This window comes from Ambystoma mexicanum, chromosome 1q (genome assembly GCF_040938575.1).
Source record: "Ambystoma mexicanum isolate Mex_15411 chromosome 1q, UKY_AmexF1_1, whole genome shotgun sequence".
Lineage (NCBI taxonomy): Eukaryota > Metazoa > Chordata > Amphibia > Caudata > Ambystomatidae > Ambystoma > Ambystoma mexicanum.
In genome coordinates this window covers 430,342,165-430,369,916 of record NC_090922.1, presented here as the reverse complement: position 1 = coordinate 430,369,916, position 27,752 = coordinate 430,342,165, and the positions used below count along the sequence as shown (strand labels likewise).

The following is a 27,752-nucleotide window of genomic DNA, read 5'->3' as shown; positions in this document are numbered from 1 at the left end:
TCTTAGATTTTCAAAATGCTCTTCCATCTTATACAAAGTGACCAGGATACCTCATTAGTGCTTTCTGTCACTTTCACTTTCTCATAGGAGTATTTCAAAAGAATAATTTCAAGGTTCTGGCAATGTGCTTTGCTCAGTTAAATAAGTGTAACATTCTTATTACGACAACAATATATACTGGAAGCGATCATTGGAAAAAAAAAACACTTCAATGTTTAAAAAGAGCCAGTTTAAAATGTCAGTACAATTAAATCCATCGAGAATACACACTATTTTGTCTCTCAAAATGTCCTTCCTTCTTGTAAAGGGAAACTGTGACAATCCTTCAGATGGCGTAACTTGTCCACAGGGGAGAATCCTTCTCCATGAGGCTACGGAAGTGAGTCCACTAACCAATAGTCCCCCTAGGGGTGGTCATATGCGGTAGGACCTAATGGAGAGAGACTTGTCTCCTGGGGTTAAGGACGCTATTGGGAAGCACAGCCGCTTTAAACCACAACCCGCTAGGCTGACGTTAGGGCCTGAACCACATGGGTCTAAACTCATGTCTAAAACCATGTGTTACTGTGAAACATCGAACCACCCTAATAGTTTAGGTGCTGAGATGAAGAAGCTCTCGAACGCTACAAGCGACTGGGAAAAAAAACAGAACAGCTGACGTCAATGGCATGGACATCAGGGCAGACCCTACCACCCTACGAGGAGGGCACTGAGGGAAGTACTAGAGAAAGCAGCTGAGGTGGAGGAAGAAATCGAGAACCAGAGAGAGATCAAAGCCAAGAGAACACCCAAAGGCAGGCCCGAGAAGCTCGAGCAAGAGACGTGGAGGGTGCAGTTCAAGGGAGCGCACAAGGACATCTCTCAGGTCGACGGGGTGTTAGCAGTAGAGAAAGCCAAAACAAAGAAGGGAATCGGCGTCCTGGATGGAGGGAGAATGCCAAACGCTATACAGCGGAAAGCTGATGGCCGGTGGGAGGGAGGCAAGCTGGACAAGAGGAAGAATGGCAGAACACCATGGTTAACCAGAGGTGCATTGTTCATAAAACGCAGAGAAAGTGTCATACCAGTCGGCCGTGAGTCGGCCCTACGGAAGGATAGATATTGGGTCGTGGTGGCGTGACCTGTAGTGGGTGGACTGAGTGGTCCAACAACTGTGCCAAAACCGCTAAACCTACTCGTTCACACAGATACCTACAGCGACCTGAATAGTATCCAGAGAGGTGGTGGCGGGGCGTTCTATACAGGGAAGGAATGTCGAGACCCTGGTCCGCTTCTCGACAGCCAGCTGTGCAGGGCCCAAGAAGGGAACTCTGATGAGAGTGGGAAAAGGTGATTGACCGTCAAGAAAACTCAGCCCAAACCAGTGAAGACTCCCAACACGAAGTACCAGGCAACAGGAATTAGCAAAGTCTGGAAGAGGACCAAGGGAAACCTAATAGAGCCTCAGAGGACATTAGTAATAGCAAAATGGTGGAAAGGACTGTTAGCTGCACACTCACAAAGATTAAGAACAGTAAAAAGCTAACCCTCACCTTGACAGTTGTGATTAAAGTGTGTCCGTACTGCTTTGGAGACCAGGCCACTTGAAGTGTATTCAAGGGGTTACCTTCTTGAGTACAATGTGAAGGTACCAAATCCCATCAACAGGTCTTCAAGGAGCATCATTGGTCTGAACAGATTTCTCAGGAGGGCAATCTTCGATAGAGATGTGGAGGTCCTCCTGGGCACACTCCAGAATCACCCAGGACTGGTCCATCAAGCCAAACCCCAATCATCCTGTGTCTTCAGTCTATTTCACATTGCCGATTAGTCAACAGCATATTCTGCCAAGAATCCTGTCTTTTCAGATCAGGACCTTAACCATGCCTTCCTCAAGATAAGAAGAAAACCATTATCATTGTCATTTTCTTTGTGCTTGAAAAGCCAGGAAAATAGAAAACCCTTTGAGACAGTAAACCACAAGAAAATAGAGAAAACGGTAAACCGTTTGGTGATACAGTTTCCAGTCCAATTCTACAGCAGTGTGATGCTGGAGAGTCAGGAGGGACTCCAAGGAACAGCTTCATCGTCCCAGTCGGGCGGATCAAGAATTGTGCAAAACCTAGACATTGTGAAAACCTCCATAAGGGAGATACAAACCTCATTAAGTACCGTGAAAGGCCTTTGGGAAGCAGCTAGGAGAAGGGAGTCATTCTCCTAGCACAACAAGAACTTTGGGTGATTGTTTATTTTCTGTTGGGTTACAGAGAACCAAGAACTTTTGCTTTGAACAGCATGAGAGGCATTTGGCCACTTTATATCCAGGACAAGGGAGTCATTCTCCTGGATTACAAACAGCAGATGGACTTTATTGTGTTTTGTTGTAGTGACATGGATAGAGTAGGAGCCTTTGTGACCGGGACGGTGCCTTTTTGTTTTGACTCACACATACTTCCTTGCTAGCATCTGAGTTTCTTTAGTTTTGGTAGGGAAATCCCCTTAGAGTTCGGGATAGAAATGATTTGCTTATCATTTATTTAAAGTCTATAGCAACCAATATGGCACCGCTTGGTCAGTCTCTTCATTCCTTGTTGCCACGAAACACTCAGGTTAACACCAATAATCTTTTTATTCTCTGAGCACCCAGGCAATATTTAATTTTACGTGCTGTCCACTGACTGATTCGTAGTACTGTTGAACTCTGGCACGTGCAAAAGTATGCACAAGCACTAATTATTATCAAACAACAGAAAATAGCAAATGCGGTTGTAGACCCTGCAAGCCTGCTCTTCTGTTCCCTGTCAAGATCTGTCAGAACCCCAGCACCTGCTACAGAATTTATACACGACCCTCTCACTGCCCCTGTACAAACAATGGGCCTCAGAACGTCTTTGCCGGTCTCCTGTCGGAATTATCACCAGTATACAGGCAAATGGTAATATCATTTCCGAAAACTTAATCCAGCGGTATTATGAGTGCAGGGTTGACGGAGTAGGACTCCATGGGGAATTTGCCTGTATTACCGACAAGGGTAATATCAGTAATACCTGCTATTTCTTACCGGTAGGGTGGCAGAATTACCTCCAGTGCTTAGCTGGAGGTAATTCCCCCACCCCAGCGACAAACTTGTATTTGGACTGTGAGAAAAGGTGATGGAATACGGTAATACCGGCACATTCATTCTGCACCGGCCAAGTTGTAATGAGGCCCAAAGTGCTCTCAGGCTGAAGGCAACATTCCTGCAGGACAGACATAATGTCAATGTATGCATCCAAATACCAGACCTGTCCACTCTTCGGGGGATGCCTCTGTCATTGCAGGCCCATTCCACTAAAAACGGTTAAAAACATCCACCCCATAACTCCACCTTCAAGACATCAGTTAGCGCTACTTTCAGGAAGAGTTGGGGTGACTTTGGCAAACATGCACTTGGCAAAGTAACTCTCACCCACACAGAGAGAGACAGAGCCATAGAGAAAGGCAGACAGATGAAGAAGGAGAAAGAGAGAAGGAGAGAGAGAGTGTGAGAGTGAGTACAATACGGTACACCAGGTAAGGCTAGCTAATGTAAACCCATTATTTCGCCAAGTCTTCCCATTTTGAGTGGCATGGCTGGCAACAAGCTTCTTTGGCACTATGGGCCTCAATATAGTTACAGTGGTAACGGTAAAAGCAAGTGGTATATGGAATGTCCCCTATTTTAAATACAGGTTGGTATTGCGTAAGATATTTACAATGTATGATGTGAATATAGAAAGAACTGAATGTGGTAAAGATGGGTATTTCAAATACCACTTGTTTTTAACACTACCCCATACCTGTACCGAGACCCTGCGTGATTTGGGCATTCTGAAACAGCATATATGATGCAAAGAGTGATCCTCTTAGTCTGCCTCTCTCCTTTCGCTATGAATCTGTCTTAAGTCTATAGGGACTGGTATGTGGTCTTAATACTTTGCTGTGGAAGATCTTCGAACCTGCTGGGTGCCTGCTACCTTGCTATACCTTGCTTTCCCCTTTTTTTCTCCTTCTGTTCCTGAATTGGCTGTTAAGCAGTGTGCAACACCTTACATATCACCAATGAAGAATGACATGTATTTACCTATCTTTTGGAAAGACGGGCCTATCGTCCAAGAACGTCAGCTGCGCAAGTCGAACAGTAACCATTTTTCTGTAATTGGGAATTCTTTTAATCACTTCGTTGCCCATCAAATTTAGCACACGCTGCAAACAGAAAAGAAAGAAGATCCCGCGTTTAAAAACGATGCATGCATAAATGAAAACATTTTGTTCATAAATGATAGCAACACAATATATGTCTATGTTAATAGAATTTTCATTTGATTAGGAGTACCAAGCCAGTCAGGTGCTCCAGATAGGTCTCACCAACTAGTTATTCTGACTAGGACTTGCAGACTGTATCAGTCTGAAAAGTGGGCCTTTTCATCCTAAACCCATACACACACACACACACATACAGAGCTTCTTAAAGGAAGCCAGGATGAGTCGTACGCTCCCTCCATTGTGGCATTTATGTTAAAGAGCAGTTTAGGCACTTCGTCTAAGTAAGTAGGTTACAGTTCTTACAAAAGGCAAAGATGCATCGACTAAAGCATTAGCAAAGCAATGGTACCAACAATGCACATTTGAGCACTTTCGCATTACAAAAGCATCGACAGGACGAAAAAGAAAAGTTATGTCAATGAAGCTAACGTTTGGTTTTACGAATACTTTGTTTCATCTGCGGAGTATTTTATTACACCCACACAGTGTCAAAGGCACTACTTGCATTTACACTGCGCCCTTCTCCAGCACAGTGTTAGGGAGAATTCTCTGTATAGGCTAATTTCCCAAACCTAGTGAGTACCCCAGCAGCTTTGCTGGATTTTTTATTTTTTTTCTCCTGCTAAGACTGAGACTCTTTTTCACCCACTCTTAGACATGATTTGAGATTTCCTTTGACTTTGTAATGTGGTTTATGGGCTATGGGGTCTTTTACTCCATAGGGTTTCATGAGTTTTTGGTAAGTGTGTTACACAGCACCCTCAGTGCAGTAACACAGGGGTGTCATAGTGACCCCCAAACATAGACTCCATACCCTGGGACTGACTACTGTCTCCCAGGGCATGTAAAGTCACCATTGACTTTACTAGTCTTAAATTGTGAACAGAACCAGTACAAACCATCATATTGTGGAAGTACTGGTAGGGGTAAGTAGATTGCCCCTGGGTCTGTTTTTCGAGGGGGCACTGTGCAGTCCCCCATCGTTGAGTTTCTGGCTGGTGGTAGTGGATTTTCCCATTCAATTTTAAATGCACCACTTTTTTGGTGCAATGTTAAAGATACCGCCGGGTTATTCATTTAATATTTATTCCCCGGTTGGGTCTTTTTGCCAGGACTCGGTTTTAAAATGGCGTTTGCGTTCGCCTCTGTAACTCCAACCCAAGTCGAGCCCTTTGTTCCACTTTTGGCGGGCTTCTGCACAGAAGCCTCCAAAAAGTGGTGCCACTCTGTCTGGGTCTACAGGAGGTGTGGGAGGGGGAATAGGCACCCTGGACTGAGTTGCCTCTGCAACTCAAGTCGCACTCTTGTGTGATTGGCCCAGTGGTGAGCATGTTTGAGTGACAGCTAGGACTGATGAATGGGGGTTTTCTGCATAAAAGCAGGGATTTCGGGACTGGAACTTCAGAAGTCGCCACATGGCCAAAGAATCCGAGGAGGGAGAAGCTGAGCCGACCTGCAACAACGACACCACTGGTGGAGCCCTGCTGAACCGCCTCACCACTTCCCGACGACAGAGAAGATCTTCATCCCGGAGAATCTTCTTCCTTTGAACTGGTTGGGATAACCAGTTCGCCCTCTTTTCGCCTTCCTGGATCGTCTCGTGGTCGAATCGCCCGTGCCAAGCAACCGGCGGCCGGATAGCCACGCTTCACCACTACCGCGAATTAAAGGGTAGTACCTTTTAACCAGGAAACTCCGCGGCTGGTTTCTTCCCTGGCAGTGCAACGACCTCCAGCTTTCCTCCACGTCGAGATCTCCTCTTCCCCTGGATGAAGCACTGACTTGCACCAGCTGCCAGGAACAACTGCCCCCGCTGGCGCTTTCTCACCATTTCAGGTACTGTGTCCCGCCTGGTCTCCCTGCAACAGACTGTTCAAGGTGTCCCGTAAATCCTTGATTCTCTATCCTGGGGTGACCTGGGACCTGTTAACTAACTTTCTCTGAACTGATCCAACTCTTTTTGAACTATCTGCAAAGACTTTTAAAGTATAATCCAACTGTGTGATCTTGGACACATTCCGCCTTGCTCTCTCCAAGAGTGGGCCTGGCCTATGAACCTTCTTGCTCTACAGTAGTCTCTGCCTTTCCTGACTTGCTGTGGTTTTTTTAAAAGTGTTGGTATTGTGTGGTTTCCTAATTCGGCCTTTTCCCTCCCTTTTTAACTAACTTATTGGAGTGTCATCTTAGGTTAAGCGCTCACCTCTTTCTGCAAATAAGTGGTGTTTTAACTAAGACTTGTTCAATAAGTAATCAGGGATGTATATATATTGATAGTGACTGTGTTTGAACTTGCTGCCATATTAGTGTTAGTGTATTTTACAAGTGTGTTTTTAAATAAATAATTATATACTTTTATACCAAAGCTCTGGTCAGTGTTTGCTTGTGCTACTGTATCTGTGTACCTATGTTGTATACTCTATATACTGTCTAACTCTTCTTGAGAGAAGTCTGACTGCTCAGCCACAGCTACCAGGTAAATCTGGGTGGTGCAGACTGCTACCAATTGGGTTTACTGCCCAACACCTGTAGTCCTAAGCCTTTTGCAGTGGTCCCTAAGGGAACTGCACAGGTTTCTGCCTAACACATAGTGCTTTTACGGTGATGAGGTTTGCGTGGATAGTGGGGCACTGTGCCCCTGCCCAGTGAAAATCAAACCGTTGTCTGTGGGGCGAAGGGAAACAGGAAACGGTATGAGGATAAGAGAAGTGGGAGCAAAACATGAATGAAACAGACACACAATTGAAGGGAGAAAGGAGCACGGGGAAGATTAAAGCTGTATGGCTGCGTGTACATTCTGGTAGTGATCAAACAAATGTTGATCGTAATTTCGAACAATTTTCAGTGAAGGTATTGATATTGATATTTCATTTCTATCGCGCTCGTACACAAGTGTTTCAGAGCGCGACAAGGCAAGGGAGGGGAACAGGGAAGAACAAAACAGCAATCTTACTAGGCCCAGTGACATTGAGAGCGCACAACTGCATGGGAGAGGGGGAGGGGAAAAGTGCATGGAAGGGGGGAGAAGTGGAAAGTGCGAAGCAGATAGATAATAATAAATAAATAAATAATAAAGGCAACAAACAGTGGTAGTGCAGCCAGCAATTTGCAAGTGCTAGGTTTAAGGCAGCAGACAAGGGAGATCTGAAAAGTGAGGGCTGTATGGGTACAGATACAGACCCCAGTGCAAGGGGTGGCCCGGAGGCAGTGCAGAGTGAGCAGGTACCTGGGCCCGGAGGACAGAGGGTGGCCAGGTGCACAGTGCCAAGAGAGAACAGATCAGCAGGGGAGAGTGGGAGCGAAGGCAGAAGAAAAGAGGAAAGTCTTTAGGTGCTTCCGGAACCGGAGATGGTTCTCCTCAAGTTTTAGCATGGCAGGGAGGCTGTTCCAGAGGGAGGCCCCAGCCGAAGACAGAGATCTACCCCGAGGTTGTTTCTTTGAAAAACGACTGACCCTGAGGGAGTTAGTGATAGAGGAGCAAAGAGATTGAGAGGGGAGGTATTTGCGGAGGGATAGCTGAAGGTAATTTGGACCCAGGCCCCAGAAAGCCTTGTGGACAATGCAGAGGGTTTTGAATGTAATCCTTGCATCCACTGGGAGCCAATGGAGAGATTTCAGAGCTGGAGAGATACGATCCCAATGCTTTAGTCTCGCAGTCCTGTTCTGGATTAGTTGCAGAGGGCGTAGAGTAGAGGCAGGTAGATTTAGAAAGAGGCTGTGACAATAGTCCAACCTAGAGAGAACCAGGGCTTGGGATACCATGAGCTTCTGGGGGAAGGAGAGGAAAGGCAGAGTATCTCTGAAGAGATGCAGTAGGAAGTTTGACTTTTTAGAGACCTGATGTGGGCAGAGAAGGAAAGGGTGGAGTCAAAGATGACGCTGAGGTTCTTAGCCTCGCAGGTGGAGGTAGGAGGAGGGCCAACGGAAGCCAGCCAGAGAGTGAGGGGAATGGATGGTGAAGGTGTGCCGATGAGGAGGATCTCAGTCTTGCTGGCATTCAGACAAAGATCATTGGTGGCACACCAATCTTGAATGGCAGTTAGGCAATCAGAGATGAGAGAGTGAGAGGAGGTGGCCGAGGGCAGCCTGAAAATGAGTTGAGTGTCATCAGCGTAGCACTGGAAATTGAGCAGAAAATGGCAATGCAGTGGGCGAGAATTGCCAGGTATTGGTTGAAAAGCCAGGGCGAGAGGTTAGACCCCCGGGGAACACCACAGGTAGAGAGGAAGTTAGATGATAGGAAGGACCCAAGTTGGACCTGGGAGGGTCGATCAGAAAGGAAAGAGGTCAGCCAGGCCAAAGCCTGATCAGTGATACCCAGGTTTTCACGGAGATGGTTGAGCAGGATGGTATGATTGACTGTGTCGAAGGCAGAAGAGAGATCGAGGAGGATGAGCACATAGGGAATGTTAGAGTCAAGGTTGGAGAGCAGATCTTCACAGATGTTCAGGAGAGGAGTTTACGACCTTCTGGCAGCTCTGAAGCCAGACTGGTGATCATGGAGACAGCTAACAGAATTGGACTGAAGGTTAAGATCAGAGATGGCCAACCTTTCCAGGATTTTGCCCAGAAAGGGAGTAATGGAAATTGGGCGATAGTTAGCTGGACAAGAAGGATCAGCTGTGGGTTTCTTGAGAAGAGGATGCACAAGGGAGTGATTCAGAGGGGAGGGGAAGGAACCTGAGGCAAAGGAGTGGTTGCAAAAATCAGCAAGGGTGTCAATGTGGTCCTTGATGGTTTTAGAGGAACAGGGATGAACCTGTTTTGATGAGGCTTTCATAGATTGGACTTGTCTAGCGACCTCGTCAGGGGAGAAAAGAGGAAAGGACGAGAAGGATGGTGGGGGGTGTCTAAATGAAGGTCAGCAAGCACAGATGGAGAGGGGAGAGGAGCGGTGGGGGCGGAGAGGGTGGACAGGATGTCCTGTTTTTTTTATGAAGTGAGAGACAAGAGCATTGCAAAGAGCCTGGGAGGCAACAGGAGGGGTAGAGACTGCAGCAGGGTTGGCCAGCTCCTTGCAGATTTTAAAGAGTTTGGCCGAGTTGTTAGATGCCGCAGAGAAACGAGCTTGAATGTGGACTTTCTTCTTTGTGAGGACAGAGAGCCGGTATTGCCTTTGTAGCAGGCAACAGGCCATGAACAGGAAGCCCTCCATTTCCTCTCAGCTGCCCTACACTTAGGTTTAAGTGTAGATAGGTCAGAGTCATACCAGGAATTGCACTTGGCTTTGGACTTCAAACGGATTCTCATGACAGGGGCAAGAGCATCAAGAGTATCAGAGATTGAAGAGTAGAGCAGAGACAGGGCTGTGTCAGGATCTGAGACAGCCAGAGGTGGAGGGGGGGAGAAAGTGGCTGAAAAAGCCTCGACTGACACACGCTTCATGGGCCGGATGTCCAAGAAGGTAGGTGGCAGTGTTGGGGTAGGCTTGGCTTGGGGGGAAGAGAGGGAGCGATGAGAGGAGAGGAGGGAGTGATCGCTCCAGGAGAGAGGAGTGGTCAGAGGGATGGAGAGGGGGAGGTCATAGGAGATCAAGACATCTAGCGCGTGCCCTGCAGAGTGAGTCGGGCCAGAGGGGAGGATGGACAGGGAGAGGGAGTCACAGAGGTCACGGAAGAGTACAGAGGAGGAAAAAGGAGAGTCTAAATGTATATTGAGGTCATCGAGGAGGAGGAGTTCAGTGGTAGAGGCCAGGAGGGAGGAGGAGAGGTCCGCGCACTAAGAGTGAAATGAGGTGATTTGACCAGGAGGCCGGTAGATGGTAGCCACAGTAAGAGAATGGGTAGGCGAGAGAGAAAGCCTACAGACAAGGCATTCAAAAGAGGAGTAGTTCTGAGTGGGAATGAAAGAGGCAGGAATCCACTCAGGAAACATCAGGGCAACCCCCCCCACCCCCCCACTGGACCGGGAGGATCTGGGTGCTGAGAGGAACTTTTAACCATCAGGGATGAGAGTGTCAAAGCTCGTGACAGAGCTGGCTGTGAACCATGTCTCAGTAAGACCAAGGACATCAAGGTCTAGTTCTTCAAGGAGGTGGCAGATGTCAGGGGAGTGTTTGACAGCAGAGCGAGAGTTGAGAGTGGCAATATGAAGAAAGTTGCTAGCCTTAATGACCTTCCGGGGAGGGGTACAGATCAGAGGTACGCTTTGCAGAGGAGAAAGTGCCCTAGGAGGAGCAGAGGAGGAGGAGAGGGAGGGCAAGGTAGCAAGGTAGCCAAGAGGGGAGAGGAGGGGACAGCAGGAGATGAAAGGAAAGGTAGTTTCTAGTACATTGCTTGATGGTGCTAGAATTAGTCAATGCAAAGTTGTGAGATGGACTTCAGATGTGCTAATGTGGGACCTTGAAGTGCAAGGGCGTCTTCGCCAGATAGCATTTGTGAAAGTGCCAAATCAACTGACATAAGTGCCAAAACCAAGAGCTGGAAGTATTAAAGCAAATGCATGAAGGGAACAAAGGTATCATCTCGCCTCTTCAAGTGCCGTAACAACTTAGCCACTTGAGATTGGGGCAGCAATGTTAGGTGCTGTGAAAGATTTGCCTGCTGGTCTTGTCAATCCTCCCACCCAGCCTTTCACCTCCACTAGCTGTCACTTCACTTCCTACATTAGCATGCTATTTCCGGTATCTGCACATCTTTTAGATTGTGGAAGGCAATTTAATTCCCTCCGTCTACTGAAATGATTTTGTATACTAAATCATGAATAATGTTGGACCACCTTGCTCCCTGCACTCAGTTAGCAAAAGAACTGCACAGTTTTTTACTTAAAGCAAACTACAGTGGACGGTTCATCCCAAAGCTGGGCACTATCACAGAATAGCTCAGACGTTTGACCAAAGTTAAAATAAAATGGAAATGACATAATCTCACAAAATAGCTTTCCAAAAGACCAAAGATTACCTCTTACATGACACCACCATGACATATTTTGATGTGCGAAAGAAAACAAACTACCACAGGTGATATGATTTCGGGACCCGTGCCCGTATTCAGGCTTCAAGACCTCGTGTGACATCGTCCGCTGCACACACGACTCAGCGCTCGACTGCCCCGTTCTTTAGGCATTGGCAGTTGCCTTGAAGATGAACTGCAGCAACGTCCTGTTCCGGGAGAGCCGTTGCCATGACTTCCCCACTTAGCTTTTGTGACATGACCGGATCAGCCGGTGGCTGCCGTAGGTCCCGCTCCGGCAGGAACCTAAAAGATCCACAAGCTCAGAGAGCGCCGCTTCTGATTGCAGTTAGCTCGCTACTCCTTGTATCATTGTTTCCCGGAATTTCCCGTTACCTTTGCCTGTTTCTACAGACTTCCACAGCCCTCCGATTTTGTACTTCTGGAACCGCTGCTGCCAAACATTGCCTGTATTACGGACTCCCTACGCTCTGCCCATTGTGCCTTCATGCTACAGTGTTGCCGACAGTGCCTTCCTCACAGACTTCCCTTTGGCGGCGGCAGCGGCTCTACCCACTGGAGCTGGACAGCAGCAGCAGTGGCGGAGCTCACGACACACGGAGAACAATGGGGTGTCCACCCCTTAACATGCCTGTATGGACCACCGGGGCCACAATGGCGGCGTGCCCTGATCTGAGGGATGGAAGTGGATGAGTGCAGATGGCAGAGAGACACTGCAGGACCTCAGAGGAAAGGTGCTAGCCTTTCCCTTCAACAGCACCAGGAAAAGTCCCGGGTGTTTGAAATACCATAGAGCCTATGGGAGGATCCAGGTTCAAAGGCCAATAGAAGAACCAGGGGAAATGTAAGGGGTACTTAAATTAATAAAGTAAACACTTGAGCCCCAAGGGTTGGACACATAATATTTAAAAGGAGCCCAAGCTAAACCAAGAATGCATAAAAACAAAGTGAAACTGCAATTGAACTAATGAAAGCCCAATAGGCCAATGGAATGAGAGCCTAAAACAGGAGGATCAGAGGAGAAACACCCTGCCAGCCAATTCTGTATGGTGGGCTTTCCTTTAATCAGTTTCCAACAGGATGAGGAGGGGTCTGGCAATAAAAGCAGATCCAGCTCATTCTGAACTTGTCTCAGTTGAGGACAGGTTCCCTGTATTTCTCTCCAGATGTTGGTGAAGGGAAGTGGAGATATATCCTGAAGGAGGAGATGCTACCTGAGTGAAGGAGCCTGGACTACCCTGGAGCATTGCCTGCCTAAAGAGTGATTTGTGTCTGCAATCCTTTGGCTGATATGTTGCAGTTCGTTTGGTCAGAAAAAGTCCTTACACAAGAGTGGCAGTGGTAAAAGACCCAAGCGCTGGGCAAGAGGTGAAGCCAGTTTAAAACAAAAGAACAAATAAATGCGCCCCAGCGAGCGAGTGCCAACGCGTAGGTGCTGTAGGTGACTCCTTCCCCTTGCATAGGAATGGGACTCACTGTTGGGGCCTAGGAGCATATAAGAAGATCGTAGAGCTTTGATGTGGCCGTCACAAGGGTTCCCTCTTTCAAATTATTGATGAGGATAGTGAAACCCTGAAGGGTCCGGCACCTTGTGGGAAACTGCAAGCTAGTGGACTCCAGGTAGCAAACTCTGATTCCTCCCGAGTGAGAACCTTCACAAAAAAGAGAATTCTCGTTATCATTCTGTGGCTCAGATGGAAATATTTAGAATAGCAACTTCTTTCTGGCCACTTCGCTAGTATAGAGCTACAAGTCGGAGTGTTCCCGGAAACATTTTCTTTCTTCACAGGTCATACTATGAAAATCAAAAAAAGGGAAATGCATACAAAAGTCTGAACTGCCACTGGAGCATCAAAGCATCCTGGGATTTTCTCTCAAAGGAAACTGATGATATTTATGGTTGCAAACAAACACACTTAAAACTCTCTAACTGATGCACAGAAATGTTATATAACACCAAATGTAGTTTTAGGACATATGTTCTGTATTTATTTGTTGAAATCAAAGGAAAGAAATACATTTTTGGCACAGAAATGCTTACAGAATTTGACATTGATAGCAAAGTGGAGGACATGGGTCCTTGACAATGGGGTGAGAGAATGTGGCTTGAAGACCAGATGCTGCAGGGCAAGGTAGAAACATAAAGCAGGGCCGAAGACAGGACAGAATAACACAGGAACAGGATAGTGGAGGAAGTGCTAAAGTAAGGATGGAGCAGTGATGGAAAAGTGCAGTAGGGTTGTCTGTGAGGGTAGGGAGAGAGGGAAGCAGAGCGATGGAGTAACGAAGAGTGTTAAGAAACAGGTTCTTCAGAAAGGAGGAGGGTTTTGACCTTGGATTCTAATAGTGGTAGAGTTTTCATATTAAAGAGAGTAAGAGGATGAGCATTCCAAAGTAGGGGAGCAAGGAGAGTGAGATCATGGAAACGAGAGGGAACGCAGGGGGCTTGAGTAGTGACAAGGAGGTGAGCCAAGGATGATTGTAATGGGTGAGCATGAGGGTAGAGAGTGTGATGAGCAAATAGGTAGATCGAGGCAAGTCCATGGATAGTTCTGAAGATAGAGAAGAAGTTTATACTTAGCTATTTGTTTATAGATAGCCAGCCAATCTGGCCACTGTCAGAGGAAACAGAGTTAAAGCAAGAAAGGTTGAAAGTGTGTGGACCGTAAAGTTGAGGACTTTGTCCAGAAGTGAACAAGAATAGATTGGAAGGCCATAGAGGAGACTGGCACAGTAGTTAGATCTAGAAAGGACTACAGAGATTAGCTGTTTATCAGTACTGAAAGTAATGATATTGAGGAGGTAGAGTCTGGCTGCAGTGGCAGATTTGGAGATGAAGAGCAAGACGTTGTGAGATGGGTCGAAGAGGACACCATGGTTACGAGTGGAAGCAGAGAAAGAAAGGTAGTCAGCAGAGAAGAGAAGAAGAGGTAGAGAGGAAGAAATAGTCTGTTTGGCTGGGAAGTACAGATATTCAGTCTTAGTGGAGTTGAGCATGAGCGAGTGAGACTCCATATAATATTTGATGGCCAAGAGACCGTTTGAAAGTTTTGGCAACAGCTTGTCAAATTAGGAAGGAAAGGAGAAGAAAATCTGAAATCATCAACGAAGAGTTGATAGGGGAAACCGTAAGAGGAGATCAGGGCGCCAAGAGCTGAAGTATAGAGAGTGAAGAAAAGTGGACACAGGATTGACCCTTAGGGAACTCCAGCAAAACAAAAGAGGTGATGGCTGGAAGGTTTAGAATTCATCTTAACCTCTGGCATTGCTCTTGGCAACCCCCAGACCATTGTTCTTCGCCTGCCAAGCCATTATAAAAGGGGGATGACCATATGCAAATAAAGCTTGGGCCCACTCCAAAACTCCTCACTGATGATGCCCAACAAAGCCAAAACATGTCTGGTGATGCTTGTGGTCTTGTGCAGAAGAGAAGTGACCTAGCAGTTTGGCTGGGCTACCCATTATGGGATGGGACCAAGCCTGATTTGCATATGGTCTTTTCCCTTCTGTAATGGCTTGGCAGGCTGAAAAACAATGGTCTGGGGGCATTGCCCAGAGCTGTGCCCGTGGATAGGATTTATTAAAAACCTTCCAGCCATCAACTTTTGGTTTTGCCTTGGGGAACTCCAACAGTTAGTGTGGTGAGTGGGGAGCAAAGGCTGTTCCAGGACACCTGAAAGTGGCAGGGGGCAAGGTATGAAGCAAACCAAGAAACGTCTTATCTCTGATGCCTTTATCTCTGATGCCAAGGAGGGATAATGGAGAGAAGAGGTCAGAATGGTCGACAGTATTGAAGGCAGCAGAGAGGTCACCAATAGGAATAGATGAACGGTTCACATGACGTGCGGAATAGATGATGTTGCTGATATTGAGAATAGCTGGCCCAGTAGCAAGCAGAGGTCGGAAGCTAGATTGAAGAGGGTCCTGTAGGTTGCGAGCATCAAGGAACTCAGTGAGTCGACTGAATGCTACTTGGTCTAGGACTTTGAAATAGTGTGGTAGAAGAGAGACAGGACGAACATTGGCAGGACAGTTAAGATCCAGACCAGATTTCTTAAGGAGAGGAATGACAGTAGCTGACTTATAGGATGAGGGAAAAGTCGTTCTTTTTTTGTTGCATTTATTCAGCGCACAAAACCAGAGGCATCTAGGCACTAGTTACAGTGCATAGTACATTAGAGAAGAGCAAGTTACTTACCCCTGGTAACGTTCTTTCTACCGGATGCTCCTCCCACGTATTCCTCATCTTTGATATTCAATATCTTGCTTCCGCTGCTTCGGAAAAAAAAAACTTTGGCAGGTGGCGCAGTGCGTCAATGCAGTCGACTCAATGTTCCTTTCAAGGGCCCCCATCTCGAGGATGATGTTATCAAAGTTATATACAGCACTTGTCACAAGTCTCTCCCCTTCTCACCTGTTTTTGTTGTATGTTCGAGATCTTCTTTGGTGGCTTCTTTCGCACGATCCGGGATTTGTATAAACCTGTGTGCTGGTCTTCGGATTCCAGCGTGAGGATAACAATCCAACTCCAGGATACGTTCAGATGTCCAGGACAGAGACCAGGAATTAACAATGTCCAGGCTTGGAGACGGAAAGCCGTAACCCGAGAGCGGACGTAAATCCAGGAAGTTAAGGTAAGTCTTGAGGGAAAGAAGGAAGGAAGGGGGGATTCAAGGAACCGGGAAACAGGATCCAGAAAGCCCCGAGCGAACTCCGGCAACACACGTCCAACTACAGCAAGCGGTAGCGTTGAGACGCGCAAAGCCGCAGGGGCGTGTCTGTTTAGTAGAACGGAGAGCGTGGAGCGCAAAGACTGGCAAGCAGCGTTCCATGTTAAGCGGCCATGTTGGAAGGATTACTGCATTCAATCCCCTATGGGTCAGGGACCGCGAAGTCCAGAAGGGACGTAGGCGACGGTTCATGACAGTATGCCTCCTCCGAAGCCCAGCTCCTCTGGGTTTGCCTGGATGGATAAGATGGTACCTTCGAATCAGCCTGGGGGAATTCATGTTTGACATGGGTTCCCAGGTGCGCTCACTGGGAGGATAACCTTTCCACTCAACCAAATATTGTAATGGACCACGTCGGTACCTAGAGTCACAGATTCTGGAGACTTCATATTCGAGTTGATCATTGACAATCACTGGGGTAGATCTTGGAGCAGTTCGAGAGGGCTGAACATATGGTTTTGATAGAGAGGTGTGGAAGAGTGGATGGATCCTTTTCCATGACTCTGGTAGTCGGAGTCGAAAGGCCACTGGATTGACGATTTCTTTTAGAGAAAAGGGCCTGTAATTCCTGGGAGCCAATTTATTTGGTCGTAGGTGACGGGGAAGGAGTTTCGAGGATAACCAGACTTTATCGCCTACTGCATAGGAAGGTCCTGGTCTTCTCTTGGAGTCAGCATAATGTTTAACGTCTCTTCGGGCCTTTTCTAGGTGATCCTTTGCTTCCTTGTGCTTCCTTCTGCACATTAATTAGTGTTTCAATCCAGGAATCAACCGAAGGAACTGGGCTAGAGTGTGGAAGAATGGACGGTAGGACTGAAGGATGAAATCTTTGACTACAGAAGAAAGGGCTGGTTTTGATAGCTGAGTGATCCGAATTGTTGTAAGCGAATTCGGCCACAGGTATTAAGAGTGACCAATCATCCTGGACCTTGGTGGCAAAGCAACAAAGATACTGTTCCGGGGTTTGGTTTACTCATTCAGTGGCTCCATTGGTCTGTGGGTGATAACCCAAAGACAAGGCACGCTGGATTCCCAGTATACGACATAACTGGTTCCAGAACTGGGATATGTACTGGGGTCCTTGGTCAGAGATAATCTTGGAAGGTAGCCCATGAAGCCGGAATATGTGCTCCAGGAAAATTCCAACAAGGTCATATAAAGACGGCAGTTTGTATAAAGGTGTAAAATGAGCCATATGAGTGAACAAATCATTGGTAACCATTATAGTTGTGTAGCCCCTGGAAGAAGGTAGTTCCACGATGAAATCCGTGGCAATGATTTCCCAGGGTCTTGTTGGTATTGCAGGTTGGAGCAGGAGATCTGCTGGTCTTTTGTTATCATGTTTGTTCTGATTGCAGACTGCACATGTCTGAATATGGATCTTGATATCATCCTTCATCTTTGGCCACCAAAACTGTCTTTGTATTAGACGACGAGTGTTGGTGATGCCACGGTGTCCTGAATGGAAGGTATCATGACATAGGCTTGTGATTTTTTGTCTCAGTCCAGGAGTGGGAATGACCAAGCGATTGTCCTTGAACACATATCCGTCCTTTGTTTTGCGATTCCACCGATTCTGTCTCTTAAACTCCTTCCAAGATTCAGAGGACTGGGTTTGAATTCGAATATCCTCCAGGAGGGTAATTGCTTGAGCAACAAATATTGTGTGGAGAAACATCTTAGGAAAAGTCCGATCTTCAAGGGGTTCATAATCAGGATGTCTGGATAAGGCATCGGCTATAATGTTATGTGTTCCAGGAACATGATGGATCTGAAATTGGTATTAGGCAAAAAAGAAGGCCCAACGGGCTTGACAACTGTTTCTACATTCTAGGAATTGCAGGACTTGGAGATTCCGATGGTCCGTGCAGACTTGTACCGGGTGTTAGGCTCCCAAAAGAAGATGACGCCAATCAGTGAAGGCTTGACGGATGGCTCCTTTTCCAGGACGGAATAATGAGTTTCACTCGGGGTCAAGGTGCGAGAGAGATAGGCGATGGGGTGTTCTAACTTGTCGCCAAGTTCCTGTTTCAGGACTGCCCCAGTGGCGTAGTTGGAGGCATCAGTCTCGACAAGAAAAGGTCAATCAATGTCGGGTTGAGCTAGGATGGGAGCTTGTGTGAACTCCGACTTCAACTGCTGGAACGCCAAATCTTGGACTGAGGTCCATCGAAAGGGGGTATCCTTCTTTAACAATGTAATGATAGGATACACAATCTCAGAAAATGCTGGTATAAGTTTCCGGTAGAAGTAAGCAAGCCCTACGAAGGATTGAATTTGTTTTACAGTGGTTGGAACAGGCCAGGATAGAATGGAATCAACCTTTGAGAAGTCCATTCCAATTCCTTTTGGGCTAAGAACGAATCGAGGTAGTGAACAGTTGATACATGGAAAAGTGTTCTGATCTTGATGGTCGTGCAGATTATTGAACCTCCGTCCCCAGGTACCGCACAGACAGAAAGGATAAACTGTCTATGCAATCTTTGAGGCCACAGGTGTGTTGAGCCATCAATCAGGTAGCAGGAACGCCGGAAGGACCCCTGACCGCTGCAAGGCAATGGTTAATGGTTAAACAGGAGCAGTGCAATTGATACGGGTAACGGGTAACAATCAGTATTAACAAGGCTTACCCAGGAGTGTGGCAAGTAGGGTCCTAAATGTGGTAAGAGCCACAGATTGTTGGTGGTGGTGAAATAGGCGTTCTGCACGGCTAGAAGGTGGGACACCTGGGTCTGATGTAGATGGACCAGCAAGGCAAGAAGGTCAAAACCAAGTTCCAAGATTCTAGATTCAGAGAGGATAATCCAAAGGCAGTCCAAGAGAGTTCCAAGGTCAAGGTGCCAGGGAAACAAGGTGGAATCCAAGAAACAGAAATCCGAGGGGCAGGCAAGACAAATCCGAACAACAGTCCGAGGTCGCAAAATCCGTGATCAGAAACAGGTAAACCAAAGCGCTACACAATCCTCAAGAGATCAGCTGTGAAGCGCTGTACCCACGTTGCCAAGATGCTTTTAAACTGATTAAGTAACCATGTGATGTGTCTCACGGACGTGTGAGACGTGACGTGATCACGTGGTCACGGGACGTTGGATGTTCGTTGCCTTGGGAGTCTCCGTGGGCGTGACCAGCCGTGAGCGCGCCTCCATGGTAACTGCCAGCGAAACAAAGGACGGTAGACGCCGGGGCTACAGGCTGGTGTCCTCCTACGCCAGGCAAACTGCTGCTCCTTTCTATGTGCAGGGACTGCTCTTGTTGTTAGGTGTGGTGTGGGGCTTGTGGTTGTGTGGTTCTTAATGGGGCGTGACAAACGTGACAAAAAGACACTTCTCGGGTTTAGCCAGGAGCTTATGTTCACGTAGACGTTGTAAGACTGTCTTTACGTGCTCTTCATGTTTCAGGTGGTCCTTGGAGTAGATCAGTATGTCGTCCAGATATACGATGACGAAAAGGAATAGCATATCAGAAAACACTCGATCCATAAAACGTTGGAAGATTGCTGGGGCATTAGCAAGTCCAAAGGGCATAACCAAGTATTCAAAGTGGCCAAAGGGTGTTCTAAAGGCTGTTTTCCATTTTTCACCTTCCTTTATACGAATACGATGGTAGGCACCCCTGAGATCTAATTTTGTGAAGACGACTGCACCTCTGACTGCTTCCAGGTTGGCCGAGATGAGAGGCAATGGATAACGATCCTTGAGAGTGCACTGGTTAAGGCCACAGTAATCCAAACATGGCCTAAGCTCCTTGGAATCCTTCTTAGGAACGAAGAAGAGGGAAGTGCCCACTGGGGACTTGAAAGGTCGAATAGTTCCATTTTCCAAGTTGGTGTCCAGGTATTCCCAGAGGGCCCTTTTTTCAGGATCGGATAGAATAAACATTCTTCCGAAGGGAATCACTGCTGAAGGCTCAGTGTCAATGGCACAATCCTCAGGTCTGTGGGGTGGTAGAGCTTGAACAATAGTGGTTGAGAACACATTTGAGTAAGCCTGATAGGCCCTGGGAATCCGGAGGATGTTTGAGACAGTGACTGGATTGTGCTGAGTTTCTTGCGAGTCTTCGGAGGACCTTAGTAATGTATCTAGGGATAAATAGTGGGACATACAATGTTCAGAACCAAGGAACAAGGAACCTGCTGCCCAATTGATGTAGGGGTTATGTTTCTGTAACCAGGGCATGCCTAGAACCATTGGATAGTGGGCTGACCTTATAATGTAAAATTTAATCCTCTCTTGATGGTGGTTTATAGAAAGCAGGATCTCTTTAGTTTGGAGGGTTATGGGTCCCGAAGACAGGGGTCTCCAATCAATAGCTTCTACAGGTTGCATTGTCTCTCTAATTTCATGTGGAATGTTGTGAGTAGTGACCCAATCATGATCTATGAATATGCCCATGGCTCCGCAATCCACTAACCCCAGGATGGGGTAAGATTCTTTTTTGGAAGGCGATAGGAATGCCTGTAATATCAGATGATTATTTTGTCCAGGAGAGTTCAAGGAAGGAATTGATGTGGAGCAGACATCTCTCTCCGAAACTGTGCCCCATCTAGGATCGGGAGCTGGCATTTCCCAAACGCCGTGGAGGAGCGATAGGGCACTCTCTTACGAGATGTTTATCGGAGGCGCAATACATGCACAGACCAGTGTGAATCCGGCGCATTCTTTCTTGTGGGGTAATAGGTCAACGGAAGGTCCCCAGTTGCATGGGTTCTGGATCCGAGGTTGGAGAAGCTGTGGACTCTGGTCTAGATGGGTGGTCTGTGGCAGCCTTTTGGAAGGTTGGCTTAGACTTCTTCTTCTCTGCCTTTCTTTCCTGGATTCTAAAGTCGATTTGCAAGGAAAGGTCCATGAGAGCCTGGAAGGAGTTAGGGCTAGCTAGCCTGGCTAACTCATTCTTTATTTCTTCGTTCAAGCCTCCTCGGAAGAGGGTGAAGCTGGCTTCTTGAGACCAATCAGCTTCTTTCACAAGTTGTTTAAAGCGGGTCACATAGGTAAGCATATCCTGGGATCCTTGTTGAAATTCAAGCAAACGTTCTTGAGTGCTGTAAACCTGCTCTAGGCGATCAAACATGGCCTTTAGTGCTTCCACGAACCCATCATAATTATCCAGGATGGCGTTAGGAATTGACTAGGGGGGTTGCCCAGGTCAAGGTGTTACCAGTGAGGTGTGAGATCATGAACCCCACCTTTGCTCTAGGAGTGGAAAAGTAGTAAGGCTTGAAGGTGAAGTGTACCAAACATAAATCAAGGAAGGCACGGAGGGTCTTTGAAGAACCATCAAATTTGTCCACTACTCCTCCCAATAACACACTTTCCTTAGTTGCAGAGTCACGTGACAAGACTAGCTGCTTTAACGGAGGATTCTCAGCATTAAGGTTCTGGACTTCTGTGGTTAGTTCCTGCATGCCTCGCATGAGGTCTTGAACCGCGGCTTCCATCTCTGTGTCTGTATCGTTTTGTTGGTGTCTCAATCTGTCACAAGTCTCTCCCCTTCTCACCTGTTTGTGTTGTTTGTTTGAGACCTTCTTTGGTGGCTTCTTTCGCACGGTCTGGGATTTGTATACACATGTGTGCTGGTCTTCGGATTCCAGCATGAGGATAACAATCCAACTCCAGGATACATTCAGATGTCCAGGACGGAGACCAGGAATGGACAATGTCCGGGCTCGCAGACACGGAAAGCCGTGACCCGGGTGCCGGCGAAAATCCAGGAAGTTACAGTAAGTCTTGAGGGAAAGAAGGAAGGAAAGGGGGATTCAAGGAACCGGGAAACAGGATTCAGAAAGCCCCGAGCAAACTCCGGCGACACACGTCCAACTACAGCAAGCAGTAGCGTTGAGACGCGCAGAGCCGTGGGGCGTGTCTGTTTAGTAGAACGGAGAGCGTGGAGCGCAAAGACTAGCAAGCAGCATTCTGTGTTAAGCGGCCATGTTGGAAGGATTACTGCATTCAATCCCCTATGGGTCAAGGACCATGAAGTCCAGAAAAGACGTAGCCGACGGTTCATGACAGCACTTGCAGCGCCTGTTGGCTTCTGTTCTGTTTTTTCTTTAAGTAGTACTACGCGCATAAACACAGGTTAGACCGCACTAAGCTTTGAAGGGCCAAAAGCTGTACTAGCATGGGAAATTCTACTGTGGGGTAGGATGGGAGGGCAATGAGGAATACGTGGGAGGAACATCCAGTCGAAAAAACGATACCATGAGTAAGTAACTTGTTCTTCGAATGGATTATGTACTCCCACGTATTCCTCATCTTTGACAGACTCCCAAAGAAGTGTTTGTTTTGGTGGAGGGAGTAAGAATCTTTTAAATGGTTTCCATGAACCAAATGAAAGACAGCTTTTCCAAAGCATCCATCCTGACTCAGGTAAGAATCAAGAAGAAGAAAGTGTCCACGGGCTGTAGAACACTCGCGTCTCCTGTACACTCAAGATATTGCCAACGGCAATCAGCAATTCACAAAATGTGGATATTGTTATTGGGGATCACTTCAGTGGTCCATTTGTCACATGAATTGCTTACAGAGCAAAACGAAACATAAAGTTCAAAACATTAAAATGCAAAATTTGTTTAAAGTAGGTGGCTAGTGCGTCACCCAATTAAGTTCACTCTATAATTCATAATCATTTATATACTTTCTTCATCTATTGAGGTGGTAATAATAAGGCCACTTAGTTAATAATTTCAAAAAGAACAGAAGATTTATTAGTGCGTGCCCGTCTATATTCAGCAATATTCACAATTGGTGATCCTCATATAGTCCCAGGTCTTCAATCAAAAAGTAAGTGCATATATGATACAGTGGAGGCCTAACTACTGTACAACTAGCTCAACGCATTTCGGGAAATAACATCCCTTCATCAGGAGCAAAACATAATATGTTATCCAATCTCAAATTTCAGGTTTCCATAATTTCGTAATTTCTAAGTTTCAGTTCTTCCCAATTTGTAGTGATTCTTCGTTGGAAAGCAGCATGAAAAGGTAAAATTGGATCTCTCTGAGGACCCTGGTCCAGTATGTCAGTCAAATCATCCTGCTCAAATTGAGGAGCAGGTCTACCCCACCCTAAAAATTCCACTACTTTGGTCATCAGTTGCCCATATGAGGCATCAGCATGGTTCGAGGGGTCTCGCTTCCCAAATTCTAACTCTGGTGATGCCGCCACACCACTGGCCATCTGTAGATTCTCATACAAATCGTGTATTCTAGACTCCTCTGAAATTAATGCATCTGGTACATTTGGAGTGCCAAATTCTAAGCCAAAAGGTGGAGTATTATCATCAGAGGGCTCATGATCCTCATATATTGATGTTAAGGACTTTAGGAAAACGACTTCAAAGTTAACAATGCTGTTATTTTCATTGTCGAAGACTTCGACAAAGGCGGCGACCGCTCAGACGACGATGGCGTCGATGTAAGAGACCCCGTTTTCATTGAAGTTGGTGACTTCTTCTTCTTCAAAGAGATCTCCGAAGGACTGGATTCTTGGCTTGTCAAAGCCCTCTATGATTTCTCCTAAGATCGAGGCCTACTCGATGAGAATCATGCTTACGCCCCGAAATTGAAGGTTAACAGGGTTTAGCCTTTGACTTCCCTTTGTCATCTTGATGCAGAGCGACAGCGGCATGGTCTATTGCCTTTGTCGTCTTCATGCAGAGCGACAGGGGCATGGTCTATCTCCTTTTTTTTCAAAGGTGGTTGAGCCGCCTTCTGGAAAATTTAAACATTTCTCTCCGAAATTCATCCCACTTGGCCAGGGAGTCAGATTTGGTCAGGCATACCATTCTATCAGGAGAGGAATCGCTTGAGGTGCAAGGAGATCTGTGATGTCTTTTCTTCGCCTTCTTAGACAAATAAGAAGAGTGAGGTGATCGACTCCTCGATCCGGAACTTTTCTTGGATCTCTTCCGTCGAGGAGATTCTCTCAACTTGTCAGACTTTCTTTTCTTCAAAATATTCTAAGGGGATTTTGAGGGGGTCCTACCCACTGCCAATTTACCTTTATACTCCTTTAGAGCATTGTCGGTCATAACCTGTGCCGAGACACCACAGACATACGCAATGGAGGTCGGTGATCGACATTTCAACCCTACAATCCTGGCACTTTTTTAAACCCTTCTTAGGCATGGATGGAGTCGAAGATGAAGACAATTCGAATTTGAATCCGGTTAAATCAAAGTATTCAATGAAGAACCAAAGTGCTTTGTAATTCTTCAAAGCGAAAGCTGTGTCAGAAATACAGCACTGAAGCCAACGGGGGTATCGCGCTACATATACTGGTGATGATGTCGACCATCAAACTGAGGCCCTCGAGGGACATCAAGTCGACGTAACCGGTGCACAGCACCCTCTGTCGAGAATATTTTTTTCGAACCAGCTGAAGCTGAAATGGAAGTAACAAAAGATGAGGAGAACATGGGAGGACATAATCCATTCGAAAGTTTGGAGGATGAAAACACTTCTGCACCACCACACCTGCCAGTGAGGCAGGGAGAGTGGGGGAAGATGTAGGCAGGGTCATGAATGGCAACAAGAGTTGCAAAATTGGAGGGAGAGATCCAGGTTTTGGTAAGCGTAATGAGGTCAAGAGAAGGAGAAGGAGAAAGGAAGAAGTCGGAGGTAAAGGAAGCTTTATTACAGACTGTACATTCAAACGAGCAATAGAAAGAGAGAGATGTAGAAGTATAGTGACATTAAGCCTGAGAAATAGAGAAGCACTAGGGGTATATGCAAGAAAGGGAAGTGTCATGAAAGCTGCGGTTGGAGTAGGTTTTGATAATGGAGAGAGTAGTGGTGCAAGAAGAGGGGTGGCGTCGAGAAGAAGAGATGATAGGGGTGAGAAGAGTTGAGATGGTTCTGAGCGGAGGAGAGTGAAGCGAGAAAAAGAAGGGAAAGGAAGAGATAGCATGAAAATTGCATGGTGAGGGTGAGGATGTGAAAAAACAATAATGGGTACTTAAAGACAAGTAGCAGGACACAGCAAAGCAAAGGCTCACATGCAAGAGGCTGAGGGAAGAAGGCTGTAAGATTGCCCTTTACTTCAATACTTTTGACTTGAAGAGAGGGACCTAAACATTGCCCTTGTTACACCCATCCCACTCTCAGCCTGTCGACAGAGAAATGAGAGATGTACTTTGCTCTTAGCCCCCTCCTCTCTGTCATCGCTGATGTATCATAGGTGTGAAAGACGTTATTCGCTCAGAAACCTCTCACCTGATGGTTCTGAGTCTGATAGGGAGCTCTCCACGGTGCACTCTGGATACGAGATAGTGAACGAGGTGTGTTTCTTTTCAGGCTTCTCTCTTGTCTTTTATTTGAATTTGCTCTTGTAGAGGTAAGGACGATCCCTACCTGCCACCACTCTTCCTTTTTTGATCTATCAGATAGGATAGAAGTGGTAGCAAGGGAGGGGATTGACCTTGTGGAGAGAAAATTTAACCAAGGCTAAAAAACCCTCTGAAGATCTTGTAGTAGAAAGACGGTGTCTGAAGGTCGTCGTATTCCGGAAGAGTAGAAATGATGGAAGTCGGCAGAATAACTATCTGCCAGACTCTGAGAATGCTCCGGAGGGAGTGGAAGGACCTACACTGGTAGTCCGTGTACAGAAGCAGGGATAGGCTGCAGGATGTCGCTGAAGATTTCCCAGAAGGCAGGTAAGTAAGCAAGGCTGGATGGAAATATAGCAAAGGCGAAAACTGAAAAATGACAGAAGGGGGTTCTGAAGCATGAGGGAAGACAGAAAGTCTACTTTCGGAGGTGGGCCCAGGAGGAGCCACCGGTTATGGTTTACCCAATAGATTTACTAACCCATTATATAATCTATATGTAGTTCACCTCATTAACCAATCCCTTCCCCCGTTAGGTTTTTGGGATGTAACTGTATTTTGTGGCATCACTTGTGAACAAAACCAGCTGACAACCGCCTAGACACAGAGCATGTGGAGAATAATATGGTGTTCATGCTGCAATCCGTGTCATTTGAATGCGCAATAAAGACAGTTTAACTGTCTTATGGCTGGGTCTTCCGTTCTTGGTGCAGGGGATTGCCAGGGCCCAGTTCCTCTTGCATGTATATCAGGAGGCTGTTAGAGGGAAAGGCAGTGCCAGAGGACTTCAGCAGATCCAGAGAGCGTAAATCATAACACAAACAGTGGGGAGGGAAAAGATGTGTTAGCTGTTTTGTGTTGTTGTATAGTTTACCTGTTTCCAGGCGTTTAGTTTAAGGTTACGGATGAAAAAACAAAAAGAAAATGTGTACCTGTACTCTAGGCGTTAGCTTGGTTTATGGATGAGAAAATAAGAGAATCAAGTATAAACGATACTCATCTAGACAGAAGCTTAGTTACGGATGATGTGTATTTGGAATTCCTGTGTCTGGGCCTTCGGTCGCGGAAGGTGGTTTCTTAAGTTATCTCAAAGAGATGTTCTCCTATGCGACAGTATAGATGAAGAACCACGTATTTGTTGAGAATTCTCTTTGGTTGAAGTACAGGAAGACAGCTGTATATACGTGTATACATATGTTATGGTGTTTGTATTGTTGCGTTTCAGGGCATTGTGAGATCTGAAAGAGCACATTTAAAGCATTAAGATCTTTCCCTTAGCTTTGTGACGTCACATATAGGGTTGGCAAATAGTACACATAGAGTTGTTGTGGAAGTGAACACCTGTGGTGGGACAGAGATGTGGCGATAGCAGAGTTCAAAAGAGGAAAAAAAACAAGATGATTTTTAACATTGTGAGATGAGGCTTGGGGTGTCACAGGGGATTGTACCCTTTTTTTGGTGAGCCTCAGTGAGCACCTGAAAGAATTGTAGGTTGTGCTTTTAAGGTCTGAGAATACAGTGTGAACGGTGCACGGAGCATGCTCTTGCTGATGAGTCGGAGAGGCTGTTGCAGGTTTTGTGGAGGTCTCTTGTGGCTTTGAGAGAGCCGATTGAACATTGATGGCAAATGAGAACATTTATAAACTGGTAATGTGTTAAACTGTGTAAAAAAGAAATGGATTCAAGGTTAAGTGAGTATCGATAGTGCGAAAGGAACATCCTGCTATGGGGATACACCCCTTAAGCACTCGTGCAAGTCTCTTCCGCGGTATTAAGATAAAATACTTAAGTATAGGGCGTAATGGACTTGTGATACAGAGAGCAAAATGGCAAAACCATGTCCCTGGAAGGGCACTCTCTACAAATGTGTGCTGCAACCTATGTCAACCTATTTACATGCTGCATGTAAAAGGAAACAATTGAGTGAATGGTTGGCCAACTAGAACTCTAGAAAATGTTTGAGGACAAGCAAGAGGACCTGCCCAAGAAAGAGTGGATGCTAAACCAGCAAGATGCAAGGGGCGAAGCTCCCACGGCTCCTCATCCTCTACTTCAAACCACAGACCCTATAACAGAATGTGAATGATTTTACCCATTGAAGGAACTAAAAGCAGCGGCAGGGTATACTAATCCTGTGTATGCACCACCCTCATATACCAATATGGAAGCGCTTAGTGGCGTGAAGCAAGCAAACAAAAGTATAGGCGCAATAGATGATGAATGCCAAGAGCGCTGCGAATTACAAGCGAGGTTAATGAAAAATGATAACGGGGCACCAGAACATAGAGGGGCACCAGAGGGCCCCTTAGATGAAAAGGAGGGACAACAGTTCCCATTAAAACTAGAAATGGTTATAGCGAGAGACGAGAGAGTAGTAATGCACAGGACCGTTGACTGAAAACGGGAATGGTGAACAGTAATGGCGGTAGCAGATGGCTACAGACTGACTGACTTGACAGACTAAGGATGTTTCCAAGATGACTATTCGGACCTCAAGACGGTATTCCATATGAGCATCACATACTGG

General features: G+C 46.4%; 1 protein-coding gene across 4 annotated transcripts in view; it reads right to left on the bottom strand.

Moving 5' to 3' along the window:
- DNAAF1 (dynein axonemal assembly factor 1) overlaps positions 1-27,752 on the bottom strand; it is a 1,258,717-nt gene that overhangs the window by 423,880 nt on the left and 807,085 nt on the right. For all 4 annotated transcript variants that reach the window (XM_069639748.1, XM_069639762.1, XM_069639771.1 and 1 more), the window contains one exon: positions 4,082-4,203. In XM_069639748.1, the coding sequence (XP_069495849.1) occupies positions 4,082-4,203 (122 nt within the window). The remainder of the gene's footprint in view (positions 1-4,081; positions 4,204-27,752) is intronic.